At 46.3% G+C, this 17,616-nt stretch overlaps 1 protein-coding gene across 6 annotated transcripts in view; it reads left to right on the top strand.

Annotated features, from left to right (window-relative positions):
• The first annotated feature begins 425 nt into the window (after positions 1-425).
• CADPS (calcium dependent secretion activator) overlaps positions 426-17,616 on the top strand; it is a 504,169-nt gene continuing 486,978 nt past the window's right edge. For all 6 annotated transcript variants that reach the window (XM_054976243.1, XM_054976241.1, XM_054976242.1 and 3 more), the window contains exon 1: positions 426-782. In XM_054976243.1, the coding sequence (XP_054832218.1) occupies positions 426-782 (357 nt within the window). The remainder of the gene's footprint in view (positions 783-17,616) is intronic.

The following is a 17,616-nucleotide window of genomic DNA, read 5'->3' on the forward strand; positions in this document are numbered from 1 at the left end:
CCGCCGGAGCCAGCCCTGGGCAGGCGAGGGTTAAAGCCATAAACCCACGTAAGCGCTCGTTTGCTCTCGCCCCAATTGGGAAGACGGCGCGGCGGTGCCTCCTTTTGCTCTCCGCTGCACCGACAGCTCGACTATTGGGCATCCTTCCTCTCCTGAGCTCGCATCCCAGTTGGACTGGGTGAAGGTTTTGTGATCCTTTGGGGGTGCTTTGAGCTTAGCTGGCAGAGGGTGGTGGAGAAGGAGGAGGAGGAGGTCCCCTTTGTCAGGCATCCTTTGGCAGATGAGCCAGATGAGTCCGTGAAGGGAGGGCATCTTGGACGTACCTCGAGGCTTTGTGCGGCTGCCGCGACCACCACCTGCCTTCCCCTTAATTCTTTTGTCGTTTCCATCTTAGAGCTGCGGGCAAAGGAGGATTTGCAGCCAACATGTTGGACCCGTCGTCCAGTGAAGAAGAATCGGATGAGATTGTGGAAGAGGAGAGCAGCAAGGAGGTGCTGGCCCCAGCTGCCTCTGGGGCCCGGCTCTCCCCCAGCCGGACCAGCGAGAGCTCCGGGGGTGGGGGCGGGGGTCTGCAACCGAGCAGCCGGAGTGGAAGCAGCGTCCGGCCTTCCAGCCCGAGCCCTTCGGTGGTGAGCGAAAAGGAGAAGGAAGAGCTGGAGAGGCTGCAGAAAGAAGAAGAAGAGAGGAAGAAGAAGCTGCAGCTCTATGTCTTCGTCATGAGGTGCATCGCCTACCCCTTCAATGCCAAGCAGCCCACTGACATGGCCCGGAGGCAGCAGAAGGTAAATGCCCCACTAGGGAGGACAATAGAGGGAAGGAGACCTCCAGAGAGGAATGTCTGGGGAGGGGGAGCCAGATGAGCACCTGGCACTGAGCAGAGGGTGGAGAGGAGAGGCAGCCCTCCAAACAGAGTTCATGCTGCAGCTAAAAGTTCCTGCAAGGCTGACAGGAGAGGCTTTGCGGGTCTGTGTGATGCCAACAGGGCCCCTCCCCAGGCAAGTTTTCCTGTCAGCCAATGGACAGGGCTGCCAATACATTGACTTCCTGACCAGTGGTGGTTTCTCTAGTCTGAGAAGTCCATTGAGAGCAGTGGTTTCCTCACAGCCAACCCTTCTGAGAAGGTTTTCATAGTCTCCTAGACTGACAGAGAAGGAGCTTACCTGTAGTTGAGTATGTCTTTGAACTCAGCTTTTCCCTGGACTACATCCAAGTCCTTGTCCACTCCACTACAGAGATGAAAACTGGCTGGCTGAGCTGAGGCTGGGAGCAGCCTGCAGCAGTTGAATGCAGCACAAGAGGTGAGGGAGCAGGAAGGACAAGAGGGGGACACAAGAAGAGGCCTTGCGTGTCTCAGGAAAGAGGACAGCGGTGGCACTTCCAGCAGCAGAGAGAACACGGGTGATTTAGTGGAATCACACGCAAAAATGGGGTGGGAACGAAACCCTAATGCAGCGCAGGATAATACTCTTGGCATTACTTCCCTGTATGAGTAGTAATACCATTGGGAATGGACAAAAGTCCTTTCTCTAGTCAGATGACCTGTATCCTCCCCTGAGCACTTTCCCCTTGTGCCTTATGTAATTGCAGCTGTAGCCAGAGGGGTCTGTCCATTTCCAGTAAAGTCATCCACAAAGAGAGCCAAAAAAGCAGGATATTGCAGAAAGAGGTTTGTGGAGTCCTGCAGGACTCCTTCACTCTCCTCTGTGTTTCAGTCCACTTCCCCCTTCGACCAAGGTGACTAGTGCAGCACCCGCCAAGGAGAAGCAGCCAAGCTGTTGCTCTCCAGGAGATCTGAGCAAAGGTTATGCTGGCCCAGTTGCCTGCCGTGCGTCTGCAACTGTGAGAACCAATTATTGCATCAAAGCTTTTGTGTCCCTGCTGGAGAAGCCCCAGCCATAAGCCTGCTTGGTGCAGCATTTGATGTCTAACAATAGCAGAACATGCTTCACGCTAAGTTCAGCTCACTTCGCCTCTTTTTTTTCCTATTGAAAGCAGATGCGTTCTGCATCAGTCTTAGACCAAAAGAAGTAGAAGCTGCAAACCCCACATTGTTGCATGTTACCACATTCTAAATGACTGGATGCACATGCATCCCCCACACTGAAATGAAACAAAGTTTATTAGGGGCTGTTGCTCAGGGGTAGAACATTTGGTTTGCATGCAAAAGGCCCCAGGTTCAATCCCTGGAATCTACAGTTAAAGGGATCAGGGAGTAGGTGACATCTAGGGACTCTTCCTGAGACCCTAGAGGGCCACTGCCAGTCAGAGAAGTCACTGCTGACCTTGATAGACCGAGGGTCTGACTCAGTATAAAGAGCTTCATACGTTTTCATACACTGAAAGGGGAATGAAAAGTCTTTGCTCCCACGTGATTAGATTTTGTTGCCATCCTGCTTTTTTAAAACAGAGACTGATTACTCCAGTAATCATTCTCCTGCATCCATTGCTAATGTATTTCCTAGTTATCATTAATCATGTTTCAGATAGGAAGTTCTTTTCACTGGCAGTATGTTTGTCCTGGCAAACCGCTCCATAAGGCAAGTCACAGACATTATAATTTTACAGACAGGGAACTGAGGCCAAGAAACAGGAAGTGTCTTTCCCAAGGTCAGCCAGGGAGTTCCTGTCAAAGCAGGAGTTTTCAATGCTTCTTAGATACAAGTCCAAAATTATTAGCTTCTCAGCCTGAACACACAATATTTTATGATGCGTAGCTCGATCCTGAACGTGGTTACTTGGAAATAAGTTGAATGGAACTTTGTGAGATGTGTGCATACAACCGTAGTCTAAGAAATCAGTTTGGATCTCATGGACCTCAGCAGCAAAACTGGCACTGATTAAATATTTATTTGATATAATGAAAAGATATGCATAAGACAAAGAGTATGCAGAATAGAAACAAGGCCAACATGTTTACTCGAACCATAAAAATCCTGTGGAATTAAAAAAAAAACTGTTTCCCCCATTTTGCTGCAAACCTTCCACTGATATAATAGCTCTAGTTGTGCTATGAGGTTTTATTTCTGAAGCACAGAGATTCATTGTACAATTAAAATAACATTTGGACTCTTGGATTATTGTCATTCAAGTAAACTTGAGGTTTGGGTTATGATGTTCACAGTTACTGAATGGTGGGTAATTGTGATTGACAAGTTGATATGATGAAGAAAAGGAGCAAATGCAGTCATGTAAGTGAAAGCCCCCAAACGGAAACTTCTTGCTCAGGAGTATTCCCTGCAGGGTCAGTAAAGCTATTCACAATTAAGAGGCCTGGGAAATAAGACCCTTAGATGATAAAGAAAACCAGAACACAATTAAGACCTTTTTGTCCAGCCACTTTTGTTTTTCTGAATGAAAACCAGCTTACTACAGTCTGAAACAGTGTTCAGTAGCAGCACTGACATTACCTACTGGCTACATTTGCAAAAGCAACACTCTGACACAACAACTCAGTGTTCCGACCAAGTGCAAACCACCAGGAAGGAAACAGAGGGGGGCTCAGGTGGGCCTGGAATCAGGTAATAATTTGGCAGCCAATGAAAAGAATTGCTATTGACATTTTCAATTATAAGGGCACAGTCGTTTATCAACTAAATAAACACAGCAAATTCATTGGGGTGTGTGCGGTTTGTCAAGGAGATCAGGCGACTCCAAAGCAGCTGCTGTCTTTATTGTTTTGTATCCAGCCGAGCCAACTTCTCACATGACATGATTGTTTTGTACAGTCTATTTTTGCCATCTTTTGGGTCATCTTTTTAATCTGTGTTATTAAAAGGAAAGCTATAGGGACCCCAAATGGCTCCGGTTCGACAAATGACCTTTCTAAACCAGAACGTCTCGCGGACATATTGATGGGAATGACATTTGTTCAGTTCTGTCGCGCCACAGAGCTATTATTAGCCCATCCAAGCATAAGGCGGTAGAAAAGAATATCAGGGCAACAGGGAAGAGTTTGATGTTTTTGCAAGGTCAAAAACTTGCGCACTTTTATTAGCAGGGTGGGCTACATTGTTGATAGTGCTGATTATCTTTTTTGCTTTTTGGCCTTGGAAGTTGCATCATGTTGCAATCTGCAGACACTTTGCATGTTGCTATTTTTATCCTAATGCCTTAAAAATTCTACAGAAAGGAAAGTTGGCAATGAAATATTTCATAGGTTGTGCAAAGAAAACTTAATTTGAAGGTGGAGAATGTGAATTCAAATGTTGGCTCAGCCAAGAATTTATTGAATAGCCATGGGCTGTTCATCTTGACTTGCCATCTGTAAAATGGGAACATTAATTACCTGTTGTACTGGGCTGTTCTAAGGATAATGTAACGTTCATAGGTACTTGACGTGCTGTAGGGGAAAGAAATCATTTATCCAGCAGAAATCAGTCAGATTTCATTGAATGAGAATGAATGATGTGCCTCAAAAACCAGATGAAAAAGCACTGAATTTTTAAAAAGATGGTGTTTAATAAGTATGAACAGATGAAGCTATCTTACACTGAATGAGACGTTGGTCCATCAATCCCAATATAACCACCTCTTCAATGGCAGGAGTTCTCTGTGGTATCTCTATCTGAGATTCTTTTGTCTGGAGATGTTGGGGACTGAAGGTAGAACTTGAAATATGCAAAGCAGTGAGCAACTGTGGGCCCCGTTTTGTATGTAAAATCAGCTCTGTTACGGCAAAATCAGCTCTGTAAAGGCAAACGCTTATAAGTTGATTTAATCATAGAGAAGACATTGGTAGTAAACTGGCTTAAATTCAAATACATTGGCTAAACCAAAGCAGAGGAAATGTGACAAAATTGCCTAAAAAGGCAGAGAGCAAAAAATTAAATGGGGTTGGAATTCAAGCCAAAGAAGAAACTAAATGAGATACAATAGAAGTAAGCTTATGTCATTTGTTAAATAGGCAGAATCAAACTTCTGAATCTCATATGTGTTAAAGCTGAGAGTGGGGGCTATCTAGGATCCCAGACCTAATTTTGAGAAGAAGAATTTCAACTGTCTGCTTTTAGTATCTCCAGAGATGTCTTTTCTTAAATTAGTACATTCATGAAGACTGTGTGAGAGAATTCCACCTCGTGATATTACGTAGGCAAAATCCTCCGTGGCTTAAACGCTTCACCCAGTATTTGCATCTCAGGACAATTCAATACCATTGCAGCTTCTTATGACAAAGCCATTGTATGTGTTTGTATTTCTGTTTCATGAGCTGGCAATTTTTAATCACCAGGAGATTAAACGGAGGATTGAATTGAGTTCATGCTCTGTCTGTGGCCTGTTGTAATGGACATAAATATATTTAGATTTGGACAACCGGAGTGGTATTTTCAAGGTGTTTTAATAGTGGTTGTGATACTAGCACATGTGCCTCATCAAGACAGATTGGTTTTAGCAAATGTATTTGCTTTCCTACATTAAAATGACTCATTTGTTCCAGATCTGTGGGAACTGTTGACAGAGATTTTAGCACTCTGAGGCAGCTCAAACTCACTTGGCTTTGTTTTTTCCTACACACAACATTCATTCCTCCACCATCCAAATGTCCTGGGGCCAACTTTGCATAAGAAACAGGCAGCCTTTGGCACATGCTCACGACTGGTTCAGTGGCGAAAGCCTCTCTTTGACTTATTGATCAGGAAATGGGTATTGAGTGGTACAAGCACAGCTCCTTGTCTGTGTGGGACTCACACTGAAATCACCTACAACTTTCCCACCTTACTGAAAAGGTACTCAGTAAAGTAAAAGGCCCTGGTGACTCTACTGGAGCAGTTGCAAGAGCAAAGAACATTAAAAAAAACAACCATTTCCCCAGCATGAGGAACATAGTCAGGAGAGCACTGCCTTAAAAGGGATTCCCCAGTCATAGTAGGAGAAGACCTTGAGATATGAAAAAAAGCTGGGCCTAGTTTTATAGTTTTGAATGGTTTTCCTGAAAGTGTCTCTACGCTTTGAGTGAACTGCTTAGCTCACCGCTTAAAGATAGGAGTGTTCACTGGTCCCTTTAAAATCAATGAAAGGACTTCCGGTTTGAAGAGTCAGGCAGGCCCTCAGCAACAGCGAAGGCAGTTGGTGGGGGATGAGATCAGTTTGGTGCACAGAAAAGGATGCCTGTGTTCTGTGCAGCAAGGGATTGCGAATGAGCGTGTTGTCAGTTGCCTCCTGCAATGTTGGCGTCCCGCTGCATCATCCATGAATGCCTTCAAATATCTGACTGCTGTTCTCCATCCTAGAAGGATGTGGAATTCGTTTATGAGGACATGAACTTGCATTGGATAGTATTAAGACTGATAATATTGAGTAATAATTATTGAGTAATAATTATCAGGAGTAAGCAGGAGGGTAGCCCTACCGGCAGACGATGCCAAATGATTTAGGATGGTTGCATCCCAAGTGTCCTTTTCCAAGCTCCAGCAAGATTTCCTTGAGCTGCCAGTGTGGACAACAAAAGAGCAAAATGGTCAGTAAGTGCTATGGGATGTACGAAGGAATTAATGGTGGTGGTGGAGTCCAAATGGGCTGTGACTATCCGAGCAGAAAGACATCTTGGGCTCACATCAGACTGCTCACTGAAAACCTTTGTTCCGTATGTCATGGCACTAGGTACAAAGCAAACTCAGTGACAGGGGTTACTAGGAGACTGAAAAAGAAAACTGTAATGCCATTATATAAATCTGTAATGCAGCAAACTTTAGAATACTGTTTTCTGTTCTGTTCACATTTTTAAAAAATCTCATCCTCCAGGTCATTTTCATTGCTCATTACTGTAAAAAAAGACACAGAAGGCAAGGACCAGTGTGAAGTAAGCTGACAGACTAAAATTCTGCTCAGCCCAAGAGACCGATCTGTAGTGGTTTCAGGACAAATGAACAGACGTACTCTTCTATGCATGGCAAAATCAATGTATGGATACCCTGTGCCATTAACTTAGATTAGATAAATGCATGGAGGTCAGTGGCTAGCTCAACAGAATTCCTTTGTTCAGCAGACACGAACACATCCATGTTTATAAGAACCTAAGTGTAGTCTTGCTAGCTTAGACCAAAGGTCTATTTAATCCAGAATTCTGCTTGCAGCAGTAACCAATCAGATGCCTCTGGGAACTTATAAGCAGAACATAGCAATGTTGAGTATCATACCTTGGAGAAAGCAACAGGAAATGGTCTGCTCAGGAACATCCAAAGATATCTGACTAGCCATTGGGCTAGGTGGACATTGATCTGATCTGATCCCCCAAACCAATTCTTATTCTGGCACTTCTAAGAGAATCAGTGTAATTGGGTGGTTAAAGTGTGAGGCTAGGTCCTGCATTTAAACCTGTCATGAAGCTTGCTGGGTGACCATTTATACACTGTCTTTCTGCCCTACAGGGATCCAAACTAGCATACATCATTCTCCTTTCCTCTGTTTTTTCCTCACAACAACCTTCTGAGGTAGGTTAGGTGTGTGCGTGGTCCAAGATCATCCAGCCAGCTCCCATTGCAGAATGGGGAATCAAACCTGGGTCTCCCAGAACCTAGTCCATTACTCTAGCCACTACACAATACTGTCTCACTACATATTATCATGCCATGGTTATGCCTAGGCAGAAAACAGTGCTTTTGTTTCATCAGGTTGAAAAATGTGATATGAACAAATTGTAAAATATGGAGAGAATTGCAATATAATTGCATGCACTTTGGTTAAATGCTGATGACAAATACGAAAGCTGGAAGAGTTGTGGAAATTTCGGAGATTGCCACCTACACTGGCTTTATAGCGTTCATTATATATTATTATGGTTGCTAACGGGCCTGGAGAAAAAAATGCACTGCCCCTTTAATCAAGGCTTCATAGGATATTAAGGTGATGTTATTTACCTCCATGCTATGAAAGGCTTCAACTGCCTATTTCCACACATTAAAACTGTATTAAAGGGTGAGGTCATTTTTTTGGAGGCCTGCTGGCAACTTTATTGCCTCTACTACCATCCCACAACTGAATAATTAATGATGATGATGATGATGATGATGATGATGGAGAGAGAATTTCTTTTATTTGATTTGCTTCTATTTGTATTAGAAGTATGCTGGTGTGGGAGTTACACAGAACATTTCTTGAGACAGATTATCAAACCAAAAGTGGGCAAGCAGGATTCAAAGAGACAGATTCACTAACCAGAAAGGGGATTACAGTCTGAATTTAACTGAATAAATATATTGGTACACCAAGAATTTAGAAAAACAACTTTTTTTTAACCCAAAGGCCCACATCTAAAAATAGGAAAGGCACCAGAGGGAAATGAGCAGAGATGACAGAAAGAGAGCTTGGGATACAAAACAAAGTATAACAGCCACTGACACTTGATGTAATCCAAGTTCAAGGTTCACCCTTCTGGGGATGGAGATGTTAAAAGGAGAAGGACTAGGGGCTGGCTGACCAAAGACAGATCCTAGTGTGATGGACCAACCCTCTAGTTATCCAACAGACCCTCCTAACCTTCAGTAGTTTGTGTAGACTTTGATAAGAGAGAGGTGGGGAGAAACAGGTGCCTAAGAATAATTTCATGAGAATAAGCCCCACCAAGTCAACTTTTCCTGACCTAGATAGCCCAGGGTAGCCCAATCTTGTCAGATCTCAGAAGCTAAGCAGGGTTGGGCCTGGTTAGTACTTGGATGGGAGATCACAAAGGAAGTCTAGGGTCACTATGCATTGGCAGGTAATGCCAAACCACCTCTGTTTGTCTCTTGTCTTGAAAACCCCAGCAGGGGTTACCATAAATCTACTGTGACTTGATGGCACTTTACAAACACACCACAAGTCCCACTGAATAATATGGGACGTACTTCTGAGTACACCTGCTCAGGATTGTTCCTACAAGAGTTTCATTCCTAAAAACACTTTCCTGGGAGTAAGCATCACTGAATAAAAATGAACTTGGTTCTGAGTAGGCCTGCTTAGGCAGAGCAGTAAGCTCCTTCCAAAAAGCATTTCAGTAGATGTGCTGAAAACCGGCCTGCTTGTGATACTTGTGCTTGAGAATGTACTTTCTCCCAGGTCAAACTGCCTAGAAACTTTGCAATATTCTTTATGCGAAAGAAATCTTTCCCTACAGCAAGTCACTTGGCTTGCTTGGAGCTTTTTGGCCTCCTACCTACTATTATTTGGGAGGGGATGTCGCTCAGGAGTAGAGCAACTGCCTTGCATGCGGAAGGTCTCAGGTGCAGTTATAGGAACAGGCTGGAAGTGTTGCAAAAGTCTTCTACCAGAGACCCTAGAAATCTGTTGGCCACCAGAGTAGACAGTTATAATAACTTTGACAGACCAATGGTCTGACTTGGCATGTGGCAGCTTTGTGTGATCAGAGGGATTATGCAGATCTGTCTTTGAGTGAGCTAGAGAATTTATGCTCCTGCTTTTTGACAGGGGGTTGAACTACTTGCTTCTTAGTCCACTCCAGCTACCTACCTACCATACTTTTATCCCACTTTTCTCCAAGGAGTACAGGGCAGGCCATTTTATCTTCAAACAATCTTGTAAAGCTAAGTTAGGGCCAAAAGAGAGAAACTGGAACTAATCGACTCCAAATATAGAGAAAAGGCTATGACAGTGGGGGCGGGGGCAGGGTAGACTTACCTAAGTGCTAGTAATGTAATGACACCATTTTCAGTCGTAATGTCACATTGCCGCTCTGCAAGAACCACTCAGGTATTTGGGCAAAATTCTATGATTTCACCCAGTGACATGATGACATAACTTTGGGGCATACAGGAAGTGAAATCATAGCATCACGGGCAATGTCATGATGACATCACCTGGAAAGGCCCACACTGACCAGGTAAAGTCTCCCATTTCTTCGCCTGCCAGCTAGCAGAACAGCAGAGGAGGACATGAGGCCTGGCAATCCTATGAGGACAGAATGAGTCAATGTGTCCTAGCTTTCTGCTACTGCACAAGCATCCATGTTCTATACATCCATTAACCCAGGCAGCTGCAAGATCTCTCCTTCATCAAATCTGAAGGAAGGAGTTTGTGGAAAGAGCCTCAGTTCTGTGCTCCTGATAGCAAAGATCTTATATAGAGGCAGGCTTTGAGATCTGAAGAGACTTTCACTTATCTCCAGCTTATCATTCTCCTGCTTCTGCCATTCTTCCTCGTATGGCCAGCTTGCCCATGGGTATTTGCACCTCTTCCCTCTCTCCCCATTCACTTAAGGAGGGAATGAGACTATGCTGAGACAGACGTCCTAGGCAGAGGACAGGGCACAGCAGTGTGGCATTTCTCCTTTCTTCCCAATGGTTTCTAACATTCTAGAGAAATGCTGAACCTCAGGAAGAAAAGAAGAGCAGCCTAAAACACTGTCTTTGTAGGACTCAGGCATCTGTTCATCAGGCCTGCATATCCACCCGGGAACCATGTTCACACCATAACTGTAGGAGAATCGAGACTCGTTGTAACTGTTCAGGGAAAGAATTTGCATGTGGTCACAGAGACGGTGTAATCAAATAAATAGCAACTGCTAGTGGTATTAAACTGGGATTTTAAATGCAGAGATGAGTCCTGAAGGGTGGCATACATTTAGAAAGTAAAGAAAATTTGAGACCACTTCCTCCAGCAATGCCCCACCCCATAACTTCTCATGACCCAGGATTTCAGGAAGTTTTCAATCACAGTGCAGTGCTTAATTTCTAACATAAGGAGCACACTGAGGGTCAAAAAGCTTCCTGAAGACATACTCCCTGCTATGGAAGCTTGCTGACTTTCCCCTAGTGTCTTTTAAAATGAAGAACTAGATCTAGTTCTCACTTGCCAAGGCACGTGGGACATACTCTGAGGCACTCTCTTTGTTATTACTTCTGCTACTCCAGTCTCTCTGGAAGACAGGCAGGGTAATGAGGTAATACTCATCAATAAATCAGTGTTTTAGGCCTGAGCCCTAGCAACAGATTTTTAAAATTTTATTGTTTTAATTCTGTAACAAAGCCCTAGCAACAGATGGGGGGGGAGTACAGTGCGAACCTGAGAATATTTACTCCAAAGTAAGTGCCAATTTGCTAAAGCTCAGAAAATAGTCAGTTAGCTTTGAAGTGTCACAGAGCTTTCCCACAGGACAGGGCACAGCCAAAGAAACCATTGGACCAGCAGTGCTCTAATTCAGTGTATGGTGGCTTCCTATGCTCAGAGGATCAAGAATTCAGGTGTTTTCTAAGAGTAATATCATCAACTCAATGTCCACACCATTTTTAAAAATTTGATCAATCTTGATTAATCATATACTTCCAGTTATTGACAAACATTAGAGTCTCCCTCTAAATACTACCTGTTAAATATTGCATCAGAATTACTTTGGAACTGGGTTTAAGGAATTGCTGGAAGGAAGTACTAAAGCTTTGGCATGCAGTAGCCGTTGGAGCAATAAGCTCTTTGGCATCCTCATTCTGTTAAATGTGTTGTGGTGTTGCAGGGAAACCTGTAGCTGAAAGGCAGGGAAATCCCCCATCCCTCTTAGGATATGTTTCTAGATGCTTCTGCTTAAAAAAGGATAAGGAAGTAATGCTATTAGTTTAGATTTTGCCTAGGACCTACCAGTGCCTTAACAGATCCCCTTATGGTCCTAGTTTGATACACTAATCATTGCACTAGTTCTTAGGGCTATTTAGTGTCTCTTTTCTTGGTCTTTAGGTTGTGAATACAGTTGCCAACTCCAGGTTGGGAAATTTCTGGAATTTGTGGGAGGAGCCTGGGGGAGGTGGGATTTGGGAGGTAAGGGATCTCAGCAGTGTCTAATGCTATATAGTCCACCCTCCAAAGCAGCCATTTTCTCAAGGGGAACTGATCTCTGTATTCTGAAGAGCAGTTGTGATTTTGGGAGATCTCCAGGCCCTACCTGGATGTTGGCAACCCTAGTTATGAAAGAAGTCCTGAACACTTAAAGTGTGCAAGTTTCTGCTTAGGATAAGCCCTGGGGAGGAGAGACTTCATGCTGGAAGGAATATTAAGCCACAGAGGATCAGCCGCTATTGTTCATGATCACCTGTCTGTGTGGATTCATTCAAGCTCCTAAAGCCTGTTTGATTTTATTCACATGGGTGCCACAAAGGTGTTGGCTGCAGTGTATCAGATAGACAATCAGTCTTTGACTGATGTGTTTCTTCCTATTCTGAATGCCTCCTTTATCATCTGAATGGCTGATGTGGAGGAAATGTGTCTGCATTAGTCAAAGATTCTTCTGTTTCATTCCCTCAAAGATACTCTTTTGGAATGTTTTGTTCTTCAGGATCAACAAGATAACAATTATCTATAAGCATCTGCAACTGAGCAAGTATTCCTGTCTAATCCTTGCTTTCGACATTCAGAGGCAATGCCATTCAGTATTAAATACAGATTGAATTGCTTTTCTCCGCCCCCCCCCCCAAATAACAGTTTATCACTGTAGCAGATCAACACATGGGCATGGTTGCTTTCCTACTTACTTGTAGTTCCTACATATTTCTCTTTCAAGTAGCTTCTGAATAATAGGATGTTGGAAACAAACTACCTGTGCTCTACCTGTGAACATCCTACAATGCATTTATATATCACTTTCTCAACCGTAATAGTAAACTGTCTGGCTCCCTGAGGCTGATGGAAGCCACAACATCAGGCCATCAACAGGCTAAGTAGGGGTCTCTACCTACTTCCCAGAAGTGCTGAAAAATAATGGATCCATAAATGAAGCCAAAGAAAACCACCTTCACAAACCAGAGCGCTAAGGACTGAAAATGCTCTAGAAGGCATGGGATTTTGAAAACAGATGAGAGGGGGAAGAGAAATGAGTGTACTTTAACACACATACGCACCTCACAAGAGTTTACTGAATCCTAGAGGTGAAGAATTTGGAGGGTGAGATGGAATGGTTTCTCCTTTTGATAATCCCTCACATGCCCCCACATTGCTACAATATTGAAAAATTATCTGGCTGGCTTCTGTACGGATGATGAAATCCACAAAACCACATAACTCACAGGCAAAGTAGGTATCGTAGTCAGAGGCTTCTCCAGATATGCAGAAAAATATGGCTTTGTAAATAAAAGAAAAAGAAAACAGTCTTTAAGAATGGCTTGATGGTACCTCAAAGTGCTCCAGAAGGGATTTAATGTTGACTTGACAGTAGCTGTGTCAGCTAACAGAAACAAGGGAGCGGGAGAAACCAGCCTGCTTAGCCTCTGGAGAGTTTATGGACTCATGGAAGGGGAGCCGTGGGAGGGATTCTGAAATTCTCTTACTCACAGGTTGCCAGCTGTCTGGAGGGAAAATGCACTGCCCCTTTAATAGAGACTTCATGTATGGAAATAGGCAGCGGAACGTTTTCATGGCAGGAAGGGATATAACATCATCTATTAAATAATAACCCATTAAGCCTCTGTTAAAGAGACAGGACATTTTTTTTCTCCAGGCTGTGGGCAGCTTCAACTCACACAAACCTGGAGTAGACAACTTCCAAGTAGGGCATCTCCCAAAATTACAATTGATCTCCATACTACAGAGATCAGTTCCCTAGAAAACAACGGCTGCTTTGGATGGTGTACTCTATGATATTATACTTCACTGAGCTCCCTCCCCTTCCTAGACCCTGCTGTCTTGAGGCTCCACCAGTATTCCCGCTAATGTGAGCACGTGAGCAATCGCTCACAGATTCTGACTCCTCCGCTCACAGCTTCTCAGATGTAGCTCACAGATACTAACCTTCAGGTGGCCCCGCCCTCCCAGTCAGCCAGCACCTGCAGGTGGGCCCTATAGGGATGGAGCAGGGATGGAGCCTCATCCCACTTCTCTCCTCCCTTCCTGGATGTGGCTGGTTTGGCCCCCAGGGTGGTGCCAGAGAACACCTCCAGCCACTGCTGGCTCTCTAGCTGGGGAACAGAGCAGAGCTGAGTGATCAGGTCTGGCCTGATCCATGCAGCCTGAAATCGCTAGGATCCCCTCAGCCCCAGAGAGCGGAGGAGAGGAGGTAGCATCTCAGCCGCCACCATGGTGAAGGCATCATTTAACTTGGCCTTGGTGCAGAAGGAGGCTGAAGAAGTAAGCATCGACTCACAAAAGCTCATCTTGAAATAAACGTGCTAGTCTTTAAGGTGCCATTGTGTGTCTGCTTTATTTTGTAACAACAGACTAATACAACTACCCCTTTGTAATCAGCATGGACATATCCATTTTTATACAGAAGTATACTCTGATTTTTGTGGCCTTTTCACCTAATGGCTTTTATCGTTAAATTGTTTTGATTGTAATCAAAACAATTTGATTGTAATTTTTTTTTAAAGGAGGTGCACTCAAAACTTTAATAAAAGTTGTTGTTTTGACTCACAAAGTAGATTTTTAGCTCACAACACAGCAAAGCTTAGAGGGAACATTGGGCTCCACCCCCAAATCTCCAGGAATTTCCCTGGAGTTAGCAATGCTAACACAGAGACCAGAAATAATTGTTTTGTACACACTTGAGGGGGGGGGAACCTGTATCCCACATTTTGAACAACTTAAGATGGCTATCAGCAGTTGCTTAAAATAATAATATCAAACATTTAAGAACCATCTCACCACAAGTAGAATCCATATTGCAATGCACCAAGTGGTTAAGCAGCAGTCTGGCTACTTATGCACACAGAGCGGGCCTAGATGGATAGTTGGTCACCTTCAGCAAGGCGATTCTTATTTCTTGAGGAATAAAATAATCCAGCATGCTGTGTTCTGCCTCATTTCCTCCAGAACATTTGGATAAAATGCACTTGAGGAGAGGGGAGTTATATCAACAACGCTCAAATGGACAAACAACTTGGGAATGCAAATTCCATCTTTATGTCCTCTGTAGTCAGAGGAAAATGAAATGGGGTGTTGTTGCTGTTGATGATTATATGCATACATAAACGGATTCCACATGGGAAGTACAAGTGGGCTCTGCTTTCTGTTTACCAGTTCTTCACAGCGCAACTCAGAGGTTTCCTGGAAGGAGCAAAACAAAGGCCACAGTTATATACTTATATACAATGTATTTATTTACTTTAAAATGTTTAAGCCACCTTTCCAGGGAACTTTAAGCTCATAAAAAAAAATTCAACCTCCCCCATAAACACCAAAAGAATTATTAATAAAACACTATTAAAAACCAAGCCAGAGAATAAAAACATATAACAGTGAAATCATAAAGAGTCCAGTAGCACCTTTAAGACTAACCAACTTGACTGTCGCATAAGCTTTCGGGAACCACAGTGCTCTTCGTCAGATCTGCATCTGACAAAGAGAACTGTGGTTCTCGAAAGTTTATGCTACAGTAAAATTGGTTAGTCTTAAAGGTGCTACTGGACTCTACAATTTTGTTGCTACAGACTAACCCGGCTAACTCCTCTGGATATATAACAGTGAACAATTTAAAATGAGTCTCACACATTCCGTAGGCTAAAGGTAGTTTACCGCCTATGGCCGAGACAGAGGAGCGGGAAGGTTCGCGCGGCAAATAACAGCACACACATACACATGGCTGGGTAAAAAATGGCCACAACTTTATTAACATAACAAAGAGACAGGAGTATTGGCGCGGCATGTGGATCGGATCCACCGGACTGCATCGGCTGACCCGCCTGCCAGCCGATGACCCCCCGCCCCCCTCAGGCGCCCGCTGAGGGAGGGGACCAGAGGAGTGGCATTGAGAAGGGGGGAGGTCACCTGGTGTACACCCTTGGTGATCCCCCTGCCACCTGGGAGGGAGGATGCCCCGGCAGCCCCCGAGCTGGGCGTGCCTTCATACTCCCTCCCAAGATTCCTTATGGGAATCCCCTGCCTGGGGAGCCTGCGCCCGAGGGCCTGGCTCCCCAACAAATGGGATCCGATCCAATGCCCAACCGCCCGAAGTTGTGACAGGTAACACAAGAAACAGGGAGCGGAGGGTGGGAGCACGCTCGCCGCCGCCGAAGTGGGCGGGGGCGTGTCCAGCAGCCGGTTAAATACCCGGCTGCCGGACCTTGGAGGGAACCGCCGCCCGGGCCGTGCGGCCGGCCCCGCCCACCGTCGGCTCGGCCCCGGGCCGCCGCGATTGGCTGGCCCGGGGTTTGAACCGATTGGTCGCTGGCTCGCCCGGGGCATGCCGGGCGAGCCAGCGAGCATGGCGGCCGCCGCGGTTCCCGCTCCCCCGCCCGCCGGCGGCAACGGGGGGGCACAGGTAAGTCTGGGCCCCCCATTTACCGCCTATGGCCGAGACAGAGGAGCGGGAAGGTTCGCGCGGCAAATAACAGCACACACATACACATGGCTGGGTAAAAAATGGCCACAACTTTATTAACATAACAAAGAGACAGGAGTATTGGCGCGGCATGTGGATCGGATCCACCGGACTGCATCGGCTGACCCGCCTGCCAGCCGATGACCCCCCGCCCCCCTCAGGCGCCCGCTGAGGGAGGGGACCAGAGGAGTGGCATTGAGAAGGGGGGAGGTCACCTGGTGTACACCCTTGGTGATCCCCCTGCCACCTGGGAGGGAGGATGCCCCGGCAGCCCCCGAGCTGGGCGTGCCTTCATACTCCCTCCCAAGATTCCTTATGGGAATCCCCTGCCTGGGGAGCCTGCGCCCGAGGGCCTGGCTCCCCAACAAATGGGATCCGATCCAATGCCCAACCGCCACCAGAGCCACAAGTGGCTCCCGCCAACACTCCTACCGCTGAAGCCACTCCAGCAAGCCGTCACGCAGGTCCTGCAACCATATGTCATTGCCCCAGCTGGAAAGATGAACCCCGTCAGGACGAAACAGGGGGGCCACGCGATGTGAGATGTCCCAGTGCGCGATAAAGGAGCCTCCGACCGCCGCCACGTGCTGGCCCATGGCATGTGCCAGCTTCTGCCTGACAGTCTCCATCTTCCCGGGGGAGCGGGCCCCCCGCCAACAACACCTCTGGAGTAAGTCTGACCACAGGATAGCAGTCCGTGGAAAGAGACCCTGCAGGAATCCCAGGTCAGCACACATGGCTCGCTTGAGTTCCGGGCCCTCCCGCTTGCCCAGGTCGTTCTCGCCCAGCTGAATGACCAACGCGTCCGGCGGGCCAGACTGGCGTGCCTGCCGTTGCAGCATGGGGACCAGGGCCTCCCAGAGCATTCCTCGCACGCCGAGCCAGCGAAGGTTGAGGTGTTCCTCCAGCCCCACGTGCCGACCCCAGCCAGATGCCTCCGCGTACTTGCCAGCCCAGTGCACGATGCTGTGCCCACAGATCCACACCGTCCTCCTTCGCCCTGTCACAGAAAACATAAGACTGTACATTAATGACCGGCTTCCCCCGAGGGGCGAATGTAAGTCCGGAACGCCCTGGACCGCCAACGCCCGATGGCCTTTATGGCCGCGGTGGGCAGACCCCGCTCATGCGCCTCCGTGGCGGCGCCAATGCGGAACGAATGAGTTCCGAAATCCTGGGGAGGGAACCCCAGGGCCCGTAAGCAGGAGCGCAAGACCGCCGCAAACTGGTAGCGGGTGAGAGGGGAGTGATCCCTGTGTATGAGGAATGGCCCGCGGAAGTCAGGCCGCAGACCCAGGTAGTCTCCCACTGCCCGGACTGGGCACAGAGCCCGGTTGCTAGAGGGCCGCAGGGTGACGGTGTGCCCCCTCCCCCGCTGGTCCGTCTTGGAC

Source organism: Eublepharis macularius, chromosome 4, assembly GCF_028583425.1.
Source record: "Eublepharis macularius isolate TG4126 chromosome 4, MPM_Emac_v1.0, whole genome shotgun sequence".
In the NCBI taxonomy this organism is placed as follows: Eukaryota; Metazoa; Chordata; class Lepidosauria; order Squamata; family Eublepharidae; genus Eublepharis; species Eublepharis macularius.